The sequence below is a fragment of the Penicillium waksmanii genome (assembly GCF_028829765.1).
Source record: "Penicillium waksmanii strain IBT 27052 chromosome Unknown utg000001l:1.0-4852451.0:1.0-4856178.0, whole genome shotgun sequence".
Taxonomy (NCBI): domain Eukaryota; kingdom Fungi; phylum Ascomycota; class Eurotiomycetes; order Eurotiales; family Aspergillaceae; genus Penicillium; species Penicillium waksmanii.
Window position 1 is genome coordinate 105,112 of NW_026643248.1, and position 16,140 is coordinate 121,251.

Sequence of the window (16,140 nt, forward strand, 5' to 3'; positions counted from 1 at the left end):
ATAGACTAATCCTTAAACAAAAAGAATTATAACTATCTTTGTGTATTCTAATATTACTAGGGCTATAGTAGATCTAGATATATAAGCTATTCAGGGGGAATTTGATATATGAATTACTATTATTAGATTATTATTATAGCTTTGGAATCCTGTGACATTTCTATTGATAAGTTTAATTAATATTAGACCGAGTTAAGTCTTACTTGGACCACTGAAAGAAGAAATAAAAAAATGATATATCAACTCTGTGCTGTTAACCTTGGAATTAGTTCTTCGTTGTTCTAATTTCTATTCAATGACGTTATGGTATAAGACAGATAAGCCTATTGCTGAAGTCATTAAATCTCACACTTCGGTTCCGCCTAGGATGAAATCAAAGGGACTTTCATTAGACCTCCTTTTTTTCAATCATCCTAGCTGATGGTCGATGAAGTTTGAACTAAGATAGCCTCGAACGCATCTCTCCTCATCACAGCACCGAACCTAATGCGCCAAAGCAATCCCATGTCAGCTAGAAATACAGATTCGTTGCGGTAGAATACACGTACCCATGACATTTGATAAGCTTGAAAAGCGACGCACTCAACTCTCGGAGTATAGCTGAATCAAGCTTATTTGCCCACGACTGTTGGACAATATGACACCAGGCTTGAGTCGGGCTAAGCTCATCATCGAGAACAAGCTCTTCAGACAGGGCTAGTAGTTTATCAAAGATAAACGCTGGACTCTGAGGTGACGAGGCGTGTTTTGACAACGTGGACGGGGTGTATAAGTGTTTATGCGGATGAACGAGGGTGGCGGATGCAAGCAGAGCATGGCCGTTAGACTTGTCTGGCTGACGCTCCAAGTGGGGCAGACAGGGTTGTTCGAGTCTGGAACACCATTAAGAGATAGGAAGATGGATATGGTGAAGGAATCCTACATACGCCAAGACAAACTCCATACCCATGTCAGTCATCCTTTGCTTGAAGGGGTGTTCAAAGCATCTTGACTGTGAACCGGTTTGCTGAGCGGGTGGAGTAAGAGTCGGTGGACGGAAATATGGATCAGGCTGTTGACTGTTTGTTGACCCAACGAGCTGGTCATGGGGATTTGGAGACTGGTCCAACATCATGTGGTTGGAGAGGGTTTTACTAGACGGGTCCACCAACGAATCGGTCCCCTCAAAACCCATCCCCGCTTCGGGTCCCCAGGAACTAATCCCATGTTTGACACCGCAATGGGATTGAAACAGGGTATTGACTGCAGTCGGGTCTGCTCCAATGTTTTCAGTTTGCTTCAAACCACAAAATGAAACCGAGAGCCTGGATTGCTCATGTATATCAACAATACCCTGTAGTTCGTCGACCTGATTACGCAGTTTCTGAACTTGAATGACCAAATTCACTTCATTTGTGCGTAGACGCAATACTTCACTTTCTAGGTTCTTAAAGTACTGATCCTTGCGCAGACGGTGCGTGCTACTGAATATCAGCTTAGTGTGGTATTGCAAGAAACACTTCCATACCGCTGAGCTTTTCGAAGCTGTTCTCGTCGCTTAAAGAGGGTTGAACTGGTATCGCCTGTGATCGGAGATTAGTGGCGCGTTCCAATCATTGAATGTGCTTCTCCACTACAAGTAACACGATTGGACCTCTGTACCTGATTCGGAATCTTGTCTATTGGAGCGATGTCCGGGAAGGAAGGTGAAGGCTTTCTTCATGTTGAATTAAATGGCCGAGTCAAGTAGATCCGGAATCCAAGGGTGCATGTGGAGATGAAGATCAAATGAAAAGAAAGATACAAAGGATGGGTAACAAAGGTATTGTTGGACGTAGGAGACAAAATAAGCTGACAATCAAGGAGGTGGCCATCGAGTAAGCTATCGCAAGGTATCCACTTCAATATCGTAATCATAGGATCCGGTATTTAGACTAGTGGCGATTTAACTCCGATGCTAGACCCGGTTTGTTGAGGCGCCTAGCGTAGCATCGCCCAATTGTGCCACACAAGTGGATTGTTGACTTAATCGCTATTTCCTATTTGGGCTAGCGCGAACCTTGAATACAGATCCATTCGGCTAACTTGGAAGGGGTTCGTGGATTGTTGACTTAATCATGGTTTCCATTTGAGGGGAGCGCAAGATTGACATCAAGCTTGAGTCAAAATCCGAGATGTTGACTTAATCATTCCTTCCTAAATTCATGTAACTTCGTACAATACCATGGGGCTGGAGTTCCAGGTCGGTCTTGGACCCCCTACCCTTGGGAGGATGTTATATAAAGAGCATCTCGGAGGGGTTTCAATAAACATCTATAAAATAACGTTTAGTGGCCCTTCGTGTGTTTATTTCCGCTCAAGGTTCCTTGCTCCATCCAGTTCTTTAACAAAATGCGATCTACTTTCGCTCCTCTCTACCTATGGGTAGCGTTCCTCGCAGGGGGCGCATATGCCAATAGCAGGAATGCATGCCCCGAAGACCCTCAAGAAGCATTTCGCGTTGGAAAAGCGGTGTACTTCCAATCCAACAAACAACAAAACTCGATTATTTCAATTCCCATCGGACATGACGGCAAGCTCTATGGCGGTATGGTGACATCCACGGGTGGCATGGGAGGCGACGGTATCGACGGGGCCACCAACAAACCTGCCGGTCCAGATGCGCTCTCATCTCAGGGTTCTGTTGTAGTAAGCGAGAATGCAAGTTACAAAACATCCCATGGGGCTCTTTATCGGGGCAATCATACTGATTGGTTCTTAGTATCTTTTCGCCGTGAACGCTGGTTCAAACACCGTCAGCATGTTCAGAATTGACGAAACTGATGCAACGAATTTGTCCATGATCGGAAAGCCGGCTGCTATTCCTGGCGAATTCCCAGTCACTGTTGCAGTTTCGGTGAAGCGAAACGTGATATGCGTGGGATACACTGGAGCAAAGGCCGGTGCTTCCTGCGCTTCATTCACGCTCGAGGGACTTGGTCAAATGAATCAGGTCCTCGACTTTGATCTCGGTCAGACCACGCCTCCCACGGGACCCACAAACACAGTTGCGCAGGTGTTCTTTACTGCCAATGATACTCGCCTGATTTCAACTGTCAAGGGGGACCCGAATACCAACAAGACGGGTTTCATCTCAGTTCTACCATTCAAAGATTCACGCTCATCTGCTTTTGAAAGTCATGATACTCGAAGCTCTCCATCTGGAACCGCTGTGCTGTTTGGCGGTGTCAATATCCCCGACACCTCTGATCTGTTCATAACGGACGCATCTTTCGGAGCCGCACTTCTCAAGCTTCATGCAACTACAGACAAGGTGTCTCTTCAGCAAAAAGTTGTCATCAAGAGGCAACAAGCGACGTGCTGGGCTGCCTACTCTCAAGCACGGAAGAGTGTCTTTGTAACTGATGCCGCGGCCAACCGATTGATTGAGATCAGTGACGACGGATCCAAAATCATGTCAATTCTTGACTTGAAAAACGGTGACCCAGGACTGATTGATCTTGAGACTTCCGGTCGCTTTGTTTATGCACTTTCCCCCGGAAATGGCACTACATCTGCCGCAATTACTGTGGTGGATTCTCTCCAAGGTCGGCAGATTCAGCATTTCATGCTAGACAAGTTGGGCGCGGGTAAACGCTCCCAGGGTATGGCTATTCTCCGATAACCGAATTTCATGAAAGAGGCTTCGGTGGCACATGGAGTGATTTCTTGAGTGTCATGGTTTAAGTATAAGAAGCCTCTTGCGGATCTGGATTATCCTTGTCTGTGTCTAGAAATTCAATGTATGGAAATCGCTTTTGTCGCTTCGTTTTGATTCATCATTTCCCACTCTTATTTTCCCTCTGTTTTTTGTAGCTAACTTTCAGATATGGGAGGAATCCCTCAGGGTCATGACGGCCTAAGGCTGTTAAAAGCCGGAGGAATAAATAAATGAATGAATTACCGCCAGCAGCAGAATAATTCAGTGCATACCCAACCTCCAAACTATCTGTATTGTATAGTAATCGGGGTATTCTCGGCAGAGCAACCCTGTAACATGGCCTTCTGAACCGTTCCCTGCAGATAGTTTCTCAGACAGTCAATCAATCGCTGAATGGTTCAATTCCCCTGATGAGTACTAGTCGATACCGATATCCGATAATCCGACATATATCAACAAGGCGTTACAGCATGTAACTAGATAGAGTTTTATCTGTGAAGGTTTACAACGATAGGCATCAGATATTTCAGGACTATGATGTAATTGTTTCGCCGAATTATTTCGGCAATGGTTCATTAACTAGCCTGTGAGCTCTCCAAACTACATAACATATAACACAAAAGCTAGATTTAGCTTGCAGGAAAAGGTCCGCCAGCCAATGGCTTCACTGGAGATCCACTAGGACAGCCTCGGTGTCCTTAACGGGGATTGTCACCTTACGACCCTCTACGTTTAACTTCTCCACCTGCTCATGGTTGTTGGAGATAAAATGGCCCTTTCCCTGGTTCAGTTTGTAGCTCCACTGTTCTCCCGCGAAGGTAACGACTTCACCTTGCCCCCCCAACGTCGGACCCCTGCGCAAAGGAGCCACTCTCCGAGCTCATGTATCGGGCCATAGTCGACTGGACTCTATCACCCACATTGAGCGTCACCTGGGTCGTGCCACGCTTCAAATTGGATTTTCTATGCCATTCGTGAAGGTTGACTAGCGCGATGCGCTGCGGTCTGTCGGATTTCAGATTGTATAGAGCGTACGCACTGAATTTGGTGTCACCGGACACTGGGAGCTCCACGGCTTTGCCCAGCGAGTCACCTTTACCCACAAAGTCGGTAATGAATGCAGCTGTGGGAAATATTCCTTGAACAGCCGGTCCTTGCGTGTTGGAGCCGGAGTTATCGGGGACCCAGAAAGAGTGTGTCGCGGCAGGCTCTTGTGTGTTACACATCCGCTTGATACCGCGGGTCATGGCCGCGAGATGAACATCAACTGCCCACAAAGCGGCGCCGAATCCCCCGCCAAATGCGGATGGGCTATTACCGGTAGCTGACCCAATTTCAGATATCACAAGGGGGAGGGACCCGTCATTATTAACATAGTGTGCGTAAGGCTTCAAGTGGTTGACTATGGTAGCATGGTCCATGAGTTTCTCTATGGCGTGTCAGGAACGTGAACTCGTGGCCATTTTCTCGGTGCACTCATATACATACCTTGTAACAGCTCAGGTGCGTACACGGACTTATTGCGAGTTTTATCAATCAACTGATAAAAATGATCGGCGGCGTACTTGCTCTGGCCATTGTTATTGATGCCTCGGTTTATTATCTACTTCCTGCTCTGCCGTGTAAGCGCCTGAAATTTGTCAACATGACTAGAAAGTCGGCTCACAGATTAAATTTATCGGACAACACAGACCGACTGGCAATTTCTCCCACTTGAAAGATGTGGGAATCATCACCAATCAGCGAAAGGTTCTTGATAATCTGACTCTCAACATCGAGAGCATCTATGACGTATAATGTCAACGTTTCCTCACTCTTACGATACGAGTTTGGCTCATTTCCAAGTGCAATAGCCGCCAGTCGACTTTTTCCAAGTGCCTTCCAGGCTTGCTGTATGTAGGCCACGGTATTTTCCATGTCCACCTCCGCACCCATAGGCGCTTTTATGCTCATCGACGCCTTCTGGAACCGCTTGAATGTATCAAAGTAGCTAGGCCCGATATAAAAGGTGTCCTTGCTATTTTTCTTACTTTCTGGGCCTGACTTGGAGTAAGTCCCATTATCCTGATTTCGGTTGAAGAAAACATGATCACCGCTGGTCCCACCGACGCGTATCACCAGCGGCTTGCTCATGCGAGAGCCAATGGCGTTTACCACATTTTCTGAGAAGTCATTGTTGTAGTGAGGCACAAGGCCTTACTCAAATCCAAAACCAAAGAAATCGGCAGGCGCAGCCTGAGCACGTTTAGGTGTAGCTTTCGGAATTGATATACTATTCAGGTCAGCCTGGACCAGGACTGAGAAAAGAAGAGAACCAGCGAGAATTGAAAACATCGCGAAATTGCGAGAAATATCTGTCAAGGTATCAAGAAGAACATCTGTGAAGATGTTTGGCAACGCAGACAAGAAATATCAGGCACGTTCTACTGGTATTTTGAACTGAACTGCTAAACACGAGCTACCTTCGTATTATATTTTCTCTCTTCTTTGATAGCTACTACTAGCCTCCCTCCTCGTCTGCAGTTTTGTACATCATCCTCATCGAAAATACTAATTGCTGGCTATTATAAGGGGTATTATGAGCCAGTCCAGTCACACTTCGTAAGTGGTCTTCTCGCCCTCGTTCGCCCTGGGTGAGCCTTCCATGTTATCTCCTTACTCACTAACCTTTCATCATTGGCTGCTGAAATTCTCGCTCTTATAATACGGGAACGCGAACACAAATGTAGGGCTGATGATGTATAGTATGATATTCTCTAAATTATGGTTCAAGATGTAATTTCCTGGTCCACTTCATCGCTGACCCCTTCCATGTTCGCCTTGGATTTGTCCTCGATAACATCAGATGACTTCAAACCCGCCGATTCAATATCCGCATATTGGTTAGATTTCTTCTCATTGTTGTCGACGAGATCGGACTCAGGCATGCGTGCTTGCGAATAAGACTGGGTTCCAACTGCCAAAACAGTCAGGTATCTCTGCTTGAACATCAGGCACAGAGTAAGACTCACACAAAACTAGATAGGCATATTTGCTGACCACGGGGAACCATATGGTCATCGCGACAATCTGGCCAAAGCCCCAATTTGAGAAGTCGATCACTTTGATATGCACAAACTCCGCAAAACACAAACATTCTAAAAAGACAGCTGCGACGAAGAGCGACTCAACACAGAATGTGAGCAGGCTAGGGAATCTCTTAACCCATTCGGCCCAAGCGGACGCGACCAATCGTTGACCTTTTGATGAGGAATTGCCAAGGCCTAGATGAATGAAGGTCCTCTGACAAATCTCTTTAATATCTACTATCCTGGCAAGATATGGTACGAGCCACAAAATAACATCCAGTCCGAATACAATCAAACAATAAGGATTGAGCACTTGCCAGAAAAAGACAACTGGGACCCTTAGGTAATAAGCCTCACTCTGATCGGCACAGTAAATCAATGGCGGCGCATACCCACCACAGCTTTGTGGCCATCCGTTATAGTCAAAGGCGCTAATTTGATCAACCGTTGGGGCCTTATGTGTCCAGTATAACGTGAATTCGGAAACGATGACGGTGGCAACAGACAAGAAAAAAATCCATGGCTCTGTCAGATGCATCTTATGGAGACTCCACATACCCATTACGATTGGTAATACGCCAGCGCTCGAGACCATCCCCGCAATGCCGTTACTCGCTCGTAGGGAGGGCATTGTATTGGACTCGAAGATGGCAGTTGAGCTCTTAGCGAGCAGAATCGCGACTTGTGAGGCAATCATGAAGAAACATTGGGCTTCTTGGAATTCGACAAGGATTACCCTTGTGATGCGATCATGCTGGGTGAAGTACTGGCAGAGTCTGAGGATGATACGCCTTTGGGTTTGGTCTTTGGCTGGTGATGTTTTTGGAGGCTGTTTTCTTCTGCTCCACATGGATATGAGGAGCGGGAATAGGCGAAATGACCGGAGGAGTATCCAGAAATAGAAGATAAGTCCTAGTTGCACCAAGTAAGAGACAAAGACCTGTTGGTATGCATTTAGTACGGATTCCACAGTGGGTAGAGTTGGAATGACCCTACGCCAGGTCCTCCAATGTCTGTATTGACCCCCTTGCTGACCCCGGCACAGGTAGCGTTGTTCCAGAAATACTGGTTGCTTATCGTGGTGCTAACAACAAATGGAAGAGGTGTAGTTCCGTGCCAATTCTCACAGCCACCTAGATCAGGATATCGATTCTTGCAGTAATCAGTCAGACATCTTTCCACGATCTTGGTAAACTTAGAGGTTCCTGTTTCTTGAGTTGCAGCGTAGCAGTTACCGAGATTATTGAAGGACTGAAAGACATATTTTGGATCGTCACACAGCAAAAGAGTGCGGTTGGCAGCCATCATAACCTTAGACCTTATTAGTTGATTAGCCTGATGAGAATAAACATGCGCAGGTGGCCACAGAAATCTCTTTTCGGCATAGGAATAGGAGACGAGCTATTTTTGAACTTAAAAGGGCCATCTGGCTCAATCTGCTCCTTGTGGCTATCCCTTTGCTTGTTTCCAGGGCTGAAAGTGGTCCGTGAACCTAGCCCGTGCCGCGCACAATGATGCTTGCTCTAATTGGATTGTTGCAAAATCGGCCCCCAAGCGACCAAAACCTTACTCGTATACGGGTTGTCCAGTCGATGGGGCAGCAGTGGGGCAGCAAAGTGCAGGATTCATGCAGTCAGCACTGGATTAGGTATAGAGCGGTGGGGTAGGACTATTTACATATCACATCGTTGGTTATGAACTGACTGATTGTGGATATGCTGCCCAGGTGAGAACCACGAACTTGGGAGGTGCTGGATGACTTCGAATGACTAGATACAATCTAAGAGGAAGCCTGGAAACAAGGAAGGCGATGCTGATGCATGAGACTGCCAGTACACACCTCAACAATTTGTAATATATTAATCCCTCATACGCTTTTATTGCCGCTCACTTCTCACTCGGACGATGAAAGCACTTGTTAGCTTTGGGACTCTGTCTATGGAGTGGCTACGACATATGTTTGAATGCTAACGAAGTAATTCATCTATAGCAAGAATTGAAAGCCAAGTCGTTCTTTGATTGTTGCACAAATCAAGCTCGCCGCATCTCTCTGCCAGATTAATGAAGTAGGAGATATCAAGATGGTCCTTAACGATCCGTAAACCATAATTGCATCGGCCCACCCGAGAGTAAATCCGTCACTGGATAGGTGACCGGCATCTTGTGACAAGCCCTGGGTGCGTAGGATATTCGTAGCTGTGGTGCGAAAGGTTTCAATGCAGCGTTCTTGAATTGCGGTATAATGAATATGCTGCTGTTGTGAGCAGTCCCCTTGGTAGGCACAATGTAAAAAGGCCAAAACTCCCGCCGAGAGGTGCATTCGGAAATTTCCTTGATATGCATGAACACCAATCGACAATATTGAGGGTTGTGCACATGAAAAGCTGCAATTCTTTTCCATCTGATCTAGCTGTTCCAATGCGTACCAGTAAGCGACTGGCATTAATTCCGACTTTCTGATCAACGCCTTTTTAATCTGACTAAGAAGGCGAGTGCAGTGGTAGGCAAAGGTACATGCGTGGACGAGAGTATACTCAGATGGCTTCACATCTTGGCAGAGTTGGTGGATCCAGCTCAGCACTTCTATAGGGGACTCTCGGCCGGCAGCCAGTGCTTTGGCTTGCTAGTGTTGTCAGAGGACCCGACTGTAAAATTGGGGCTTAAGATGTCGTACAGTGCAATGACATACGAACCAGACAAGATTCCGACCATCCGGTCTATAGAATTGCTCTGTGCCCCGGAGGTTAATCAACGTGGCCATACCTCGGCAATGGCGGTCTCCCTCCTCTGATCCAGCAATAGATGTGAGGTGGGCATTTGATAAAAACTTAGGGCCAATCAGTTTTTCCGTCCTGTGACACCCAACGGAAGAGGAATAATTACCTCATACACCACAAACATCCAAACAGCTAGCAAAGTGCTGTCATTCTTGCATTGAACAGGATCACTTAGAGCTAGATTGACTGTCCGTAGTGCGGTCCCATACGCAAGAGTTCTCTTGGTCGTTGCAGCTATCGTCCCTGTTGTATTAGCTAGATATGCAGATGCAATAGCATCGCAGACTGCATAGACTGGGGAACCTTCTTGTGAGTTGAATATTATGCGTGGAATGGTAGCGAACATGCTACCGTCTATTGTTGTATCAACAAGTTCGACCGAGAATTTGTCTAGGACCAAAGGAATCACATGGTGGCTCCAGACTTCCGAAGGCTCGCGTATTATCTGGACAGGAGGTATGCCGCTGACTATTTCCGACTGCGCTTTGGGTATTGGCGGGTCGTAGTAGCGTACTTTCCGACGACGACGCCTCGTGCTCGGTTGAAACGACGAAGTGCTGGCTATACGGAATTGCATGCTAATGTGGTCTCGATAGCCCGAACAAGACATCCCTGCTCGAAGACATTGTCCACACGACGGACGTACAAGATCACACTGTAACTCGGTTCATCAGTAGGCATAATGCATTCGCGTAATGCAATACCGCCTTACCTTGCAGCGTCGCTGTCGACAAGAATAGCAACTTCGGCTATATTGACCGGTGTTTGGCATTTTATTTGTATCTGGCTCTTCTTAATAGATTGTCGTTAAGGTGCCAGTTGTGTGATCAAGTTGCGTTCTCTGGGGAGCCTTGGGAGGGCCAACTGATGCATCGTGTCAGCAAAGTTCAGCTTGTCCCTTTTAGGAAATCGATTCGGCCAGCCAATAGCAGGTGCAGTGACAGTCATCTATATATCGCTCGCTCACGAGTATAAATAGCCGCATCATAATGGGAGTTTATTTCTTTCCGAATATGTTTTCGCAACCGTGAATTGATCCACCACGATGTCACCCCTACCAGTCATTACGTGTGGCAGCACCAACCCGCAGGTTTTCAACGCTGTCAAACCTCTTTACTTGCCAGAGTATGAAAGTAAGGATGAACGTACAAGCAGTCTTTGTTCAAGCCTATTCAAGCCTAATGTTCGTGCTAGTTATACATAATGTCACCAGCAGCACTTCCGGAGCAGTGGAAATACCCCTGCTGCTGCAAGGGCTTACCCCTCCCATTGCCGAGGAGCCCAATCAAGGGACAATGAATTATTCCAACCCACCCGTAGCTGTCTTTGCGGGAGCTCTGTACAGTGATAGGGAAATTGATGAAATGCGCCAGGCTTGTGGACAACTCAGTTCTGTGCCTTGGTTAAAGATGGATATGACTGTGCCTAGACCGCCACTAGGACCAGGGTATCCTGAGCATGTCGTACGGAGAATCAAAGCATGCATGAAGAAGATAGGAGCTGGGGGGATGCTAGCACAAGATGGTGTGTGGCTTTATTGAGCCAGCGAGAAGAGGGGTTCTATAACAACCATAATATGCGTGATCCTAAGATAGGTGACTCATTAATGGACACTTGCCCAGTGGTTATTATTGCAAGTAGAAGTATGTGCTCGCTATATTAAATATTCAAATCAAGGAAGCCTCATGGTGCTTCATGTACATCCCCTCTTACTCCTTGATACCCACCTGCAACAAAACAGGCCTGCGTACGAGCGTTGGTATTTCCCGAGTTGGAATTGAGCTCTTCTTGTGAGTACCGTTGGGCTGCCGACATATACTCTGGATAAAGAGGCTGCGCCCCGGGTAACTCGGCTTGCTGGCCCAAATCAGCCTGGTCTTCATACTGTCTGGAATTGTCTAGTTCTTGCTGATTGTATTGTGTGTCGATCTCATACCGCACCTGCTGAGGAGGAGGGCTTTCCGGGGGGGGGCTCTGACGGCAGGGTATTTGGAACTGCCGTATAAGATGGAAACACGTTGCTCATTGTTGAGCTCGGAGGTTGGGGAGATCGGGCGTATGATTCGGGGCCGTTCTGGAACCCTAGACTATCCTGATGATGTTGACCTTGTCGTCGTCTCCGTCCTCGGCCAACGAATAAAATTATGGCCCCCACAATCAGACTAATCAAAGCTAGGCCGCCGATCACACCTCCTACAATAGCCCCAATAGGGGAAGAACTACCTCCATGATCGGATGAAGATCCAGTGTTCCCTTGGGTGGTACTTGAGGTGGACCCTGAATCCTTGCTAGTACCAGAGTCTGAGTCTGATCTCGTTGATGAAACTGATGCAAAGTAACCAACTGGGTATTGCGTTCCGGTCGAAATGCCGCTCGATCCGGTGTAAACAGGAAATGCGATAGGATCGCTGAAACCTTCCCAGTATGGCTCCAGCTGGTACTCAACGTCCTTCTCTGACATGCATACGAATGATCTGTAGTCGGATCCATAGGTGAAGGTCGCGCAATAGGGCCGGGTACCTGTACTACACGTTATATCGGTTATATTAGTTAGCGCTTAATATCAAATGAGTTGAATTAGATCATATTACCACACTCCGACTCGCGAAGAACACCCAATCTCACTGCAGGACCAAGTGCTCCATTCAGATTCTTCTAAACATGCCGTCTGTGGTGGATAAGCATCGCCAACAAATTTGGCGTCGCTGTTCCAGAAACAGGTTATGGAAGGATCAACATATGTCCATCGACCATCTAAGAAGCAAAAAAAACCTCAGTCTGGGATCCTGAGGCACCCAAGTTCACATCATGAATAAGGCGCACATACCATAGTCAGAGCCCGAGAACCACCCACAAAAATTCGGCGGAATGTGATCTGCTCTCTTTGACAGGTTCTTGAACGGTGTCGGTTCAGCAATGAAGTCGGGGCCAAGTGTAGCCGTCGGAGGAAATTTAGTGCGCGGCGCAATGTCATCTAAGATCGCATGAGATAAATCGGCGTGCAGAACACTGACAAGCAAGGGAAGAAACCCGGACGACATTGTCTAATGCTATCCAGTCGTTCCATTCAGGTGCAGGCAGCACGGGCTATGGTCGCGACACTCGCCTTTTGAACTCTTGGAGCACCTCAAAAAGGCCCCTATGCAACTATCAGTCAGGAACCCTCATCATTGGTTCAAAGTGCGGCTAGAATATGACTTTCCTACAAGGCCACGGCTTGGCACGAAGCAATACGAAATTCAATTCTCAAAAAGGAAATAATCTACGGATCCAAGCCTCGAACCCAGTGACAGCACTTTTAAGTGGAGAGAAAATACGATGTTCGATCAAGCTAGAAAGAAAATAGATTAGTAGAAATAAGACCCAAATAAACTGAAGTGGGAGCCATCCAGGTGTATTTTCAAGGCAACACAAGCCATCGTGCTCAAGTAGTACATAGGGTAGTTACTCATAGCGTTCCACTGGCTCATCAGTTTATTGACCCGAAGTGAATTTTGAACCTGCATATCACATTATGGATCATACCGATTCTATTTTCTATCAAAGTTCTAAAGTAAGACAAAATAGCTACCTAAACGTCTTTAAACTGACAAGATATTTTCCGCCACTTTCACGATCTGTTATTTGGTGTTTGGTGTCGGAGAGGGGGGAAGTGGTCTATATTTGAAATATTGAGATTACTTACCTCCAACAAACAATTAAGGTATTCTATTTTCCCTTTCGGGACAGGGTAATGAGAAATAACTTTAAGCTCTCCCACGAAAGTTAGCTTTAATCAACAATCCACATTATACTAGATGCGAAACTCCAGCGTACTCAAGTTGCTGATGCTGAGCTAGTCTAATGTAGGTTGATCTGTGAGTATCTGAGTATCCTCACACTCTTTTTAGTATATTTCCTTCAATTCTATATGTATTATAGTGGGAGTCGCATTTGGGCGGATTCTCATTTACTATAGAGGAAACTCTATAGAGCTATAACGCTCTTAATTAGGCTATATCAGGTTTATAGAATCACAGATAAATTTAAATGATCGATTGGGGTGGGGGCTCCATGGTTTACCTACTCGTACGCCGGTTTCTAAGATTAAATTTATCGTCCGTATAATCCGCCTGCGGGTGAGATTCAGCAGCCTAGCTATAAAAGCTCTGCGTGAAACCAGCTAAACGGGTTCTCGATTTTCAGCTTCTACTGAACTGTAAAGCTAGTACTGAAACTTAATTTTCTTTTCATACCCACCAGCTTGGTTAACAGCAATTTCTCGCTCCTATCTACTTCTCATAGGGTCTTCTTACTCGTCGGTGAAATTTGTTCTAGGCATATATCCGTCATATACTAACTTCGTCAAAACAGTGCATGGCCAGGTGCCACGTACTATAACTAATGAGCCATGGCTTAGGAACAAGCTTAAATGTGCTCTAATTACTAGTGTAGATATGCAAAAGCTGCTTCATAATCCTTAGGTTTGACTGGCTAGGGCTAGGGAAAAACAGTTAATTAAGGATAAAGACCAGCATCCGCCGGCCATTTTGTCTTACTTGCTCTTCTTGAAGAGATTCTGGACCTCCTGGGCATTGAATCGGCAGTTTTTATAAGGTACAGCCCTGGTGGAATAGTTAGTATGCCTAGCGTTGAAAGCCCCTGAGTTTATCCGAGGTATAGTGATCTTTGGGTCTGGTCAATTTAAGGCCTAGGGATTCGAGTCACAATCAGCACTCTAGCTCGGGTTGCCCAGGCACAATTGAGGGGGGTGAATGCCATTCTTGGAACACACTTTGGCTGAATATATCTTCCAAAGGGTCGGGCCTTGCAGGAGCCTTTCTTCGACGAGTCGCTAAGTCAACTAACCCAAAATATATGCTCATATCTGCCAGGCACTAGTTATGTGATGTGACACATGTTGGTCCCAATTATGCAAATGTACCATTGAGCCCAACTTGCATTAATGCCAGTCGCCATGATTTCATCTCGCCCCGCGAGAGATTTCTAAAGGTGGTAAGACACTGGACCTCTTCTTGTTGGAAACTAGGCATATGCAACTTCTGGAAGACGTCTCTGGCGTATCATAGGTTATTAATCACGTCCTTTCGATCGGCCCCCGTCTCTAGTAGTAATGCCGGAAATCTACTCTACTGTAGGCGGACGTTTAGAACATTAATCAGTGCATGCATTTTCCTCATCAAATGCCAAGCATCCAGAGGACTAATCACATAATATAAATCAAGTCAAACTTCCTTTCTCCATATTTCCGGTAGCTCTTGGATGTACAGAATTTATTCTCGTTGCCTCAGATATGAGGTTTCCTTTCGATGTTGCTAGATGCGGAATGTCCATGCGAGCATTAGCGATTGGGATTTGCTGCGAGCCAATTGCCATTCAATGAACTCGAAATCCTGTTGTCCGGGATATTTTGGTAACCAATGGTCATTATATGAGTTATGCCATTGGACAATTCCAATTATAGTGGACTGCGGACATTAGTCCGTTGAGGTGAGATACGTGCTCCATAAATGGTTTACCCCACGGGGAATTAAGTCAACACATTCATTTAAACCCCTTAAGTACGACTATCAACTGGATGTAGGAAGAGACAATGAAATTTGGTGGACTATTCATTTTTCATGACCGATTGCACTGTTCAATTCACTAAAGTCGCATTTTTAAAAATCATCCATGACAGCAATTTGGTCGCCCTCAAGTCCATCGGTGGGTAACTTCTCGTTGATGAATGTGAAGTCATATTCTGATCCATTACACCAAGTGACCATATCAGAACATTCTCTCATTATTCTCTAGATTTCCGATCTTCTTCTTTCGTTTTTTCCTCTTTCTTTTACCCTTTTCATTTCTTTGTTTTCTCACACTCTTCTGGTGCATATTTTGCGCTCAGAACAGAGCAGAGGGAGATAATGTCAATCCATACCAAATCCAGCGATGGCGACTGTCATCTAGATCAAATAGATCACAGGCGGGATCTTAAGCAACAGTTTTCCTTTCTGTACATTTCTCCTCGACCTCTCCAAGTAAAAATACCATATGGCTGACCGGAACAGATCAATGTTAGGCTTGGCTTTTGCCATCTTGAATGTCGGCCGCACCAAACCATAGCCCATCAAGCTACCGTGTCCCTTAACTAACAGCAAGCAGTCATGGACCGCATTATCAACAAGTCTATCCATTAGTTTACCTTCGGGGGGGAAGTTCCAGTGTTGTCTGGGGTGAGTAACATTTGTAAAGTCCAACACAACAATGATATGCTCATAATCTGGAATCATAGGGCTTATCACAGCCGGAACCTGCAGTTTATGTATGGCTACCTCGCTTGCGGAGTTTCTTTCTGCATATCCAACCGCGGGAGGACAGTATCACTGGGTTGCACTGATATCCTGGGATAGGTGGAAGCCAATAATATCATGGATAACCGGCTGGGTGAACTGTTCTGGCTGGGTTGCACTGGCAGCTACTGGCGGCGTCCTTGGAAGCCAACTGATCCTCGGCATCGTTTCCTTGCTCAATCCAGTGGGTTTCAAAACTGCCTTTTTTTGGTCCACTTCAACTAAAAATACGGATTAGGCATACCAATCCCAGAGCTGGCATCAGTTTTTGATATACATTG

At 46.0% G+C, this 16,140-nt stretch overlaps 8 protein-coding genes across 8 annotated transcripts; 2 read left to right on the plus strand and 6 right to left on the minus strand.

Annotated features, from left to right (window-relative positions):
- Positions 1-413: 413 nt before the first annotated feature.
- Positions 414-1,702, minus strand: N7481_000021 (bZIP transcription factor; the record flags this gene model as incomplete). The annotated part of the gene is made up of 5 exons (XM_057259240.1): positions 414-483; positions 549-872; positions 927-1,460; positions 1,508-1,562; positions 1,642-1,702. The coding sequence occupies 5 exons, from the start codon at positions 1,700-1,702 to the stop codon at positions 414-416; spliced, it is 1,044 nt and encodes a 347-aa protein (XP_057127072.1).
- Positions 1,703-2,370: 668 nt separating this feature from the next.
- N7481_000022 (uncharacterized protein) lies at positions 2,371-3,643 on the plus strand (the record flags this gene model as incomplete). Its single annotated transcript, XM_057259241.1, has 2 exons — positions 2,371-2,661; positions 2,741-3,643. 2 exons carry the CDS (start codon positions 2,371-2,373, stop codon positions 3,641-3,643), a joined length of 1,194 nt encoding a protein of 397 aa, XP_057127073.1.
- Positions 3,644-4,506: 863 nt separating this feature from the next.
- N7481_000023 (glycosyl hydrolase family 79 C-terminal domain-containing protein) lies at positions 4,507-5,100 on the minus strand (the record flags this gene model as incomplete). The annotated part of the gene is made up of 1 exon (XM_057259242.1): positions 4,507-5,100. One exon carries the CDS (start codon positions 5,098-5,100, stop codon positions 4,507-4,509), a length of 594 nt encoding a protein of 197 aa, XP_057127074.1.
- A 241-nt stretch (positions 5,101-5,341) lies between these two features.
- N7481_000024 (uncharacterized protein) lies at positions 5,342-5,812 on the minus strand (the record flags this gene model as incomplete). Its single annotated transcript, XM_057259243.1, has 1 exon — positions 5,342-5,812. One exon carries the CDS (start codon positions 5,810-5,812, stop codon positions 5,342-5,344), a length of 471 nt encoding a protein of 156 aa, XP_057127075.1.
- Positions 5,813-6,598: 786 nt separating this feature from the next.
- Positions 6,599-7,444, minus strand: N7481_000025 (uncharacterized protein; the record flags this gene model as incomplete). Its single annotated transcript, XM_057259244.1, has 1 exon — positions 6,599-7,444. One exon carries the CDS (start codon positions 7,442-7,444, stop codon positions 6,599-6,601), a length of 846 nt encoding a protein of 281 aa, XP_057127076.1.
- Positions 7,445-9,585: 2,141 nt separating this feature from the next.
- Positions 9,586-10,101, minus strand: N7481_000026 (uncharacterized protein; the record flags this gene model as incomplete). The annotated part of the gene is made up of 1 exon (XM_057259245.1): positions 9,586-10,101. The coding sequence occupies one exon, from the start codon at positions 10,099-10,101 to the stop codon at positions 9,586-9,588; it is 516 nt and encodes a 171-aa protein (XP_057127077.1).
- A 1,132-nt stretch (positions 10,102-11,233) lies between these two features.
- Positions 11,234-12,565, minus strand: N7481_000027 (uncharacterized protein; the record flags this gene model as incomplete). Its single annotated transcript, XM_057259246.1, has 4 exons — positions 11,234-11,267; positions 11,323-11,408; positions 11,461-12,044; positions 12,352-12,565. The coding sequence occupies 4 exons, from the start codon at positions 12,563-12,565 to the stop codon at positions 11,234-11,236; spliced, it is 918 nt and encodes a 305-aa protein (XP_057127078.1).
- A 2,868-nt stretch (positions 12,566-15,433) lies between these two features.
- N7481_000028 (uncharacterized protein) lies at positions 15,434-16,097 on the plus strand (the record flags this gene model as incomplete). Its single annotated transcript, XM_057259247.1, has 3 exons — positions 15,434-15,522; positions 15,672-15,742; positions 15,802-16,097. 3 exons carry the CDS (start codon positions 15,434-15,436, stop codon positions 16,095-16,097), a joined length of 456 nt encoding a protein of 151 aa, XP_057127079.1.
- Between the last annotated feature and the right edge of the window lie 43 nt (positions 16,098-16,140).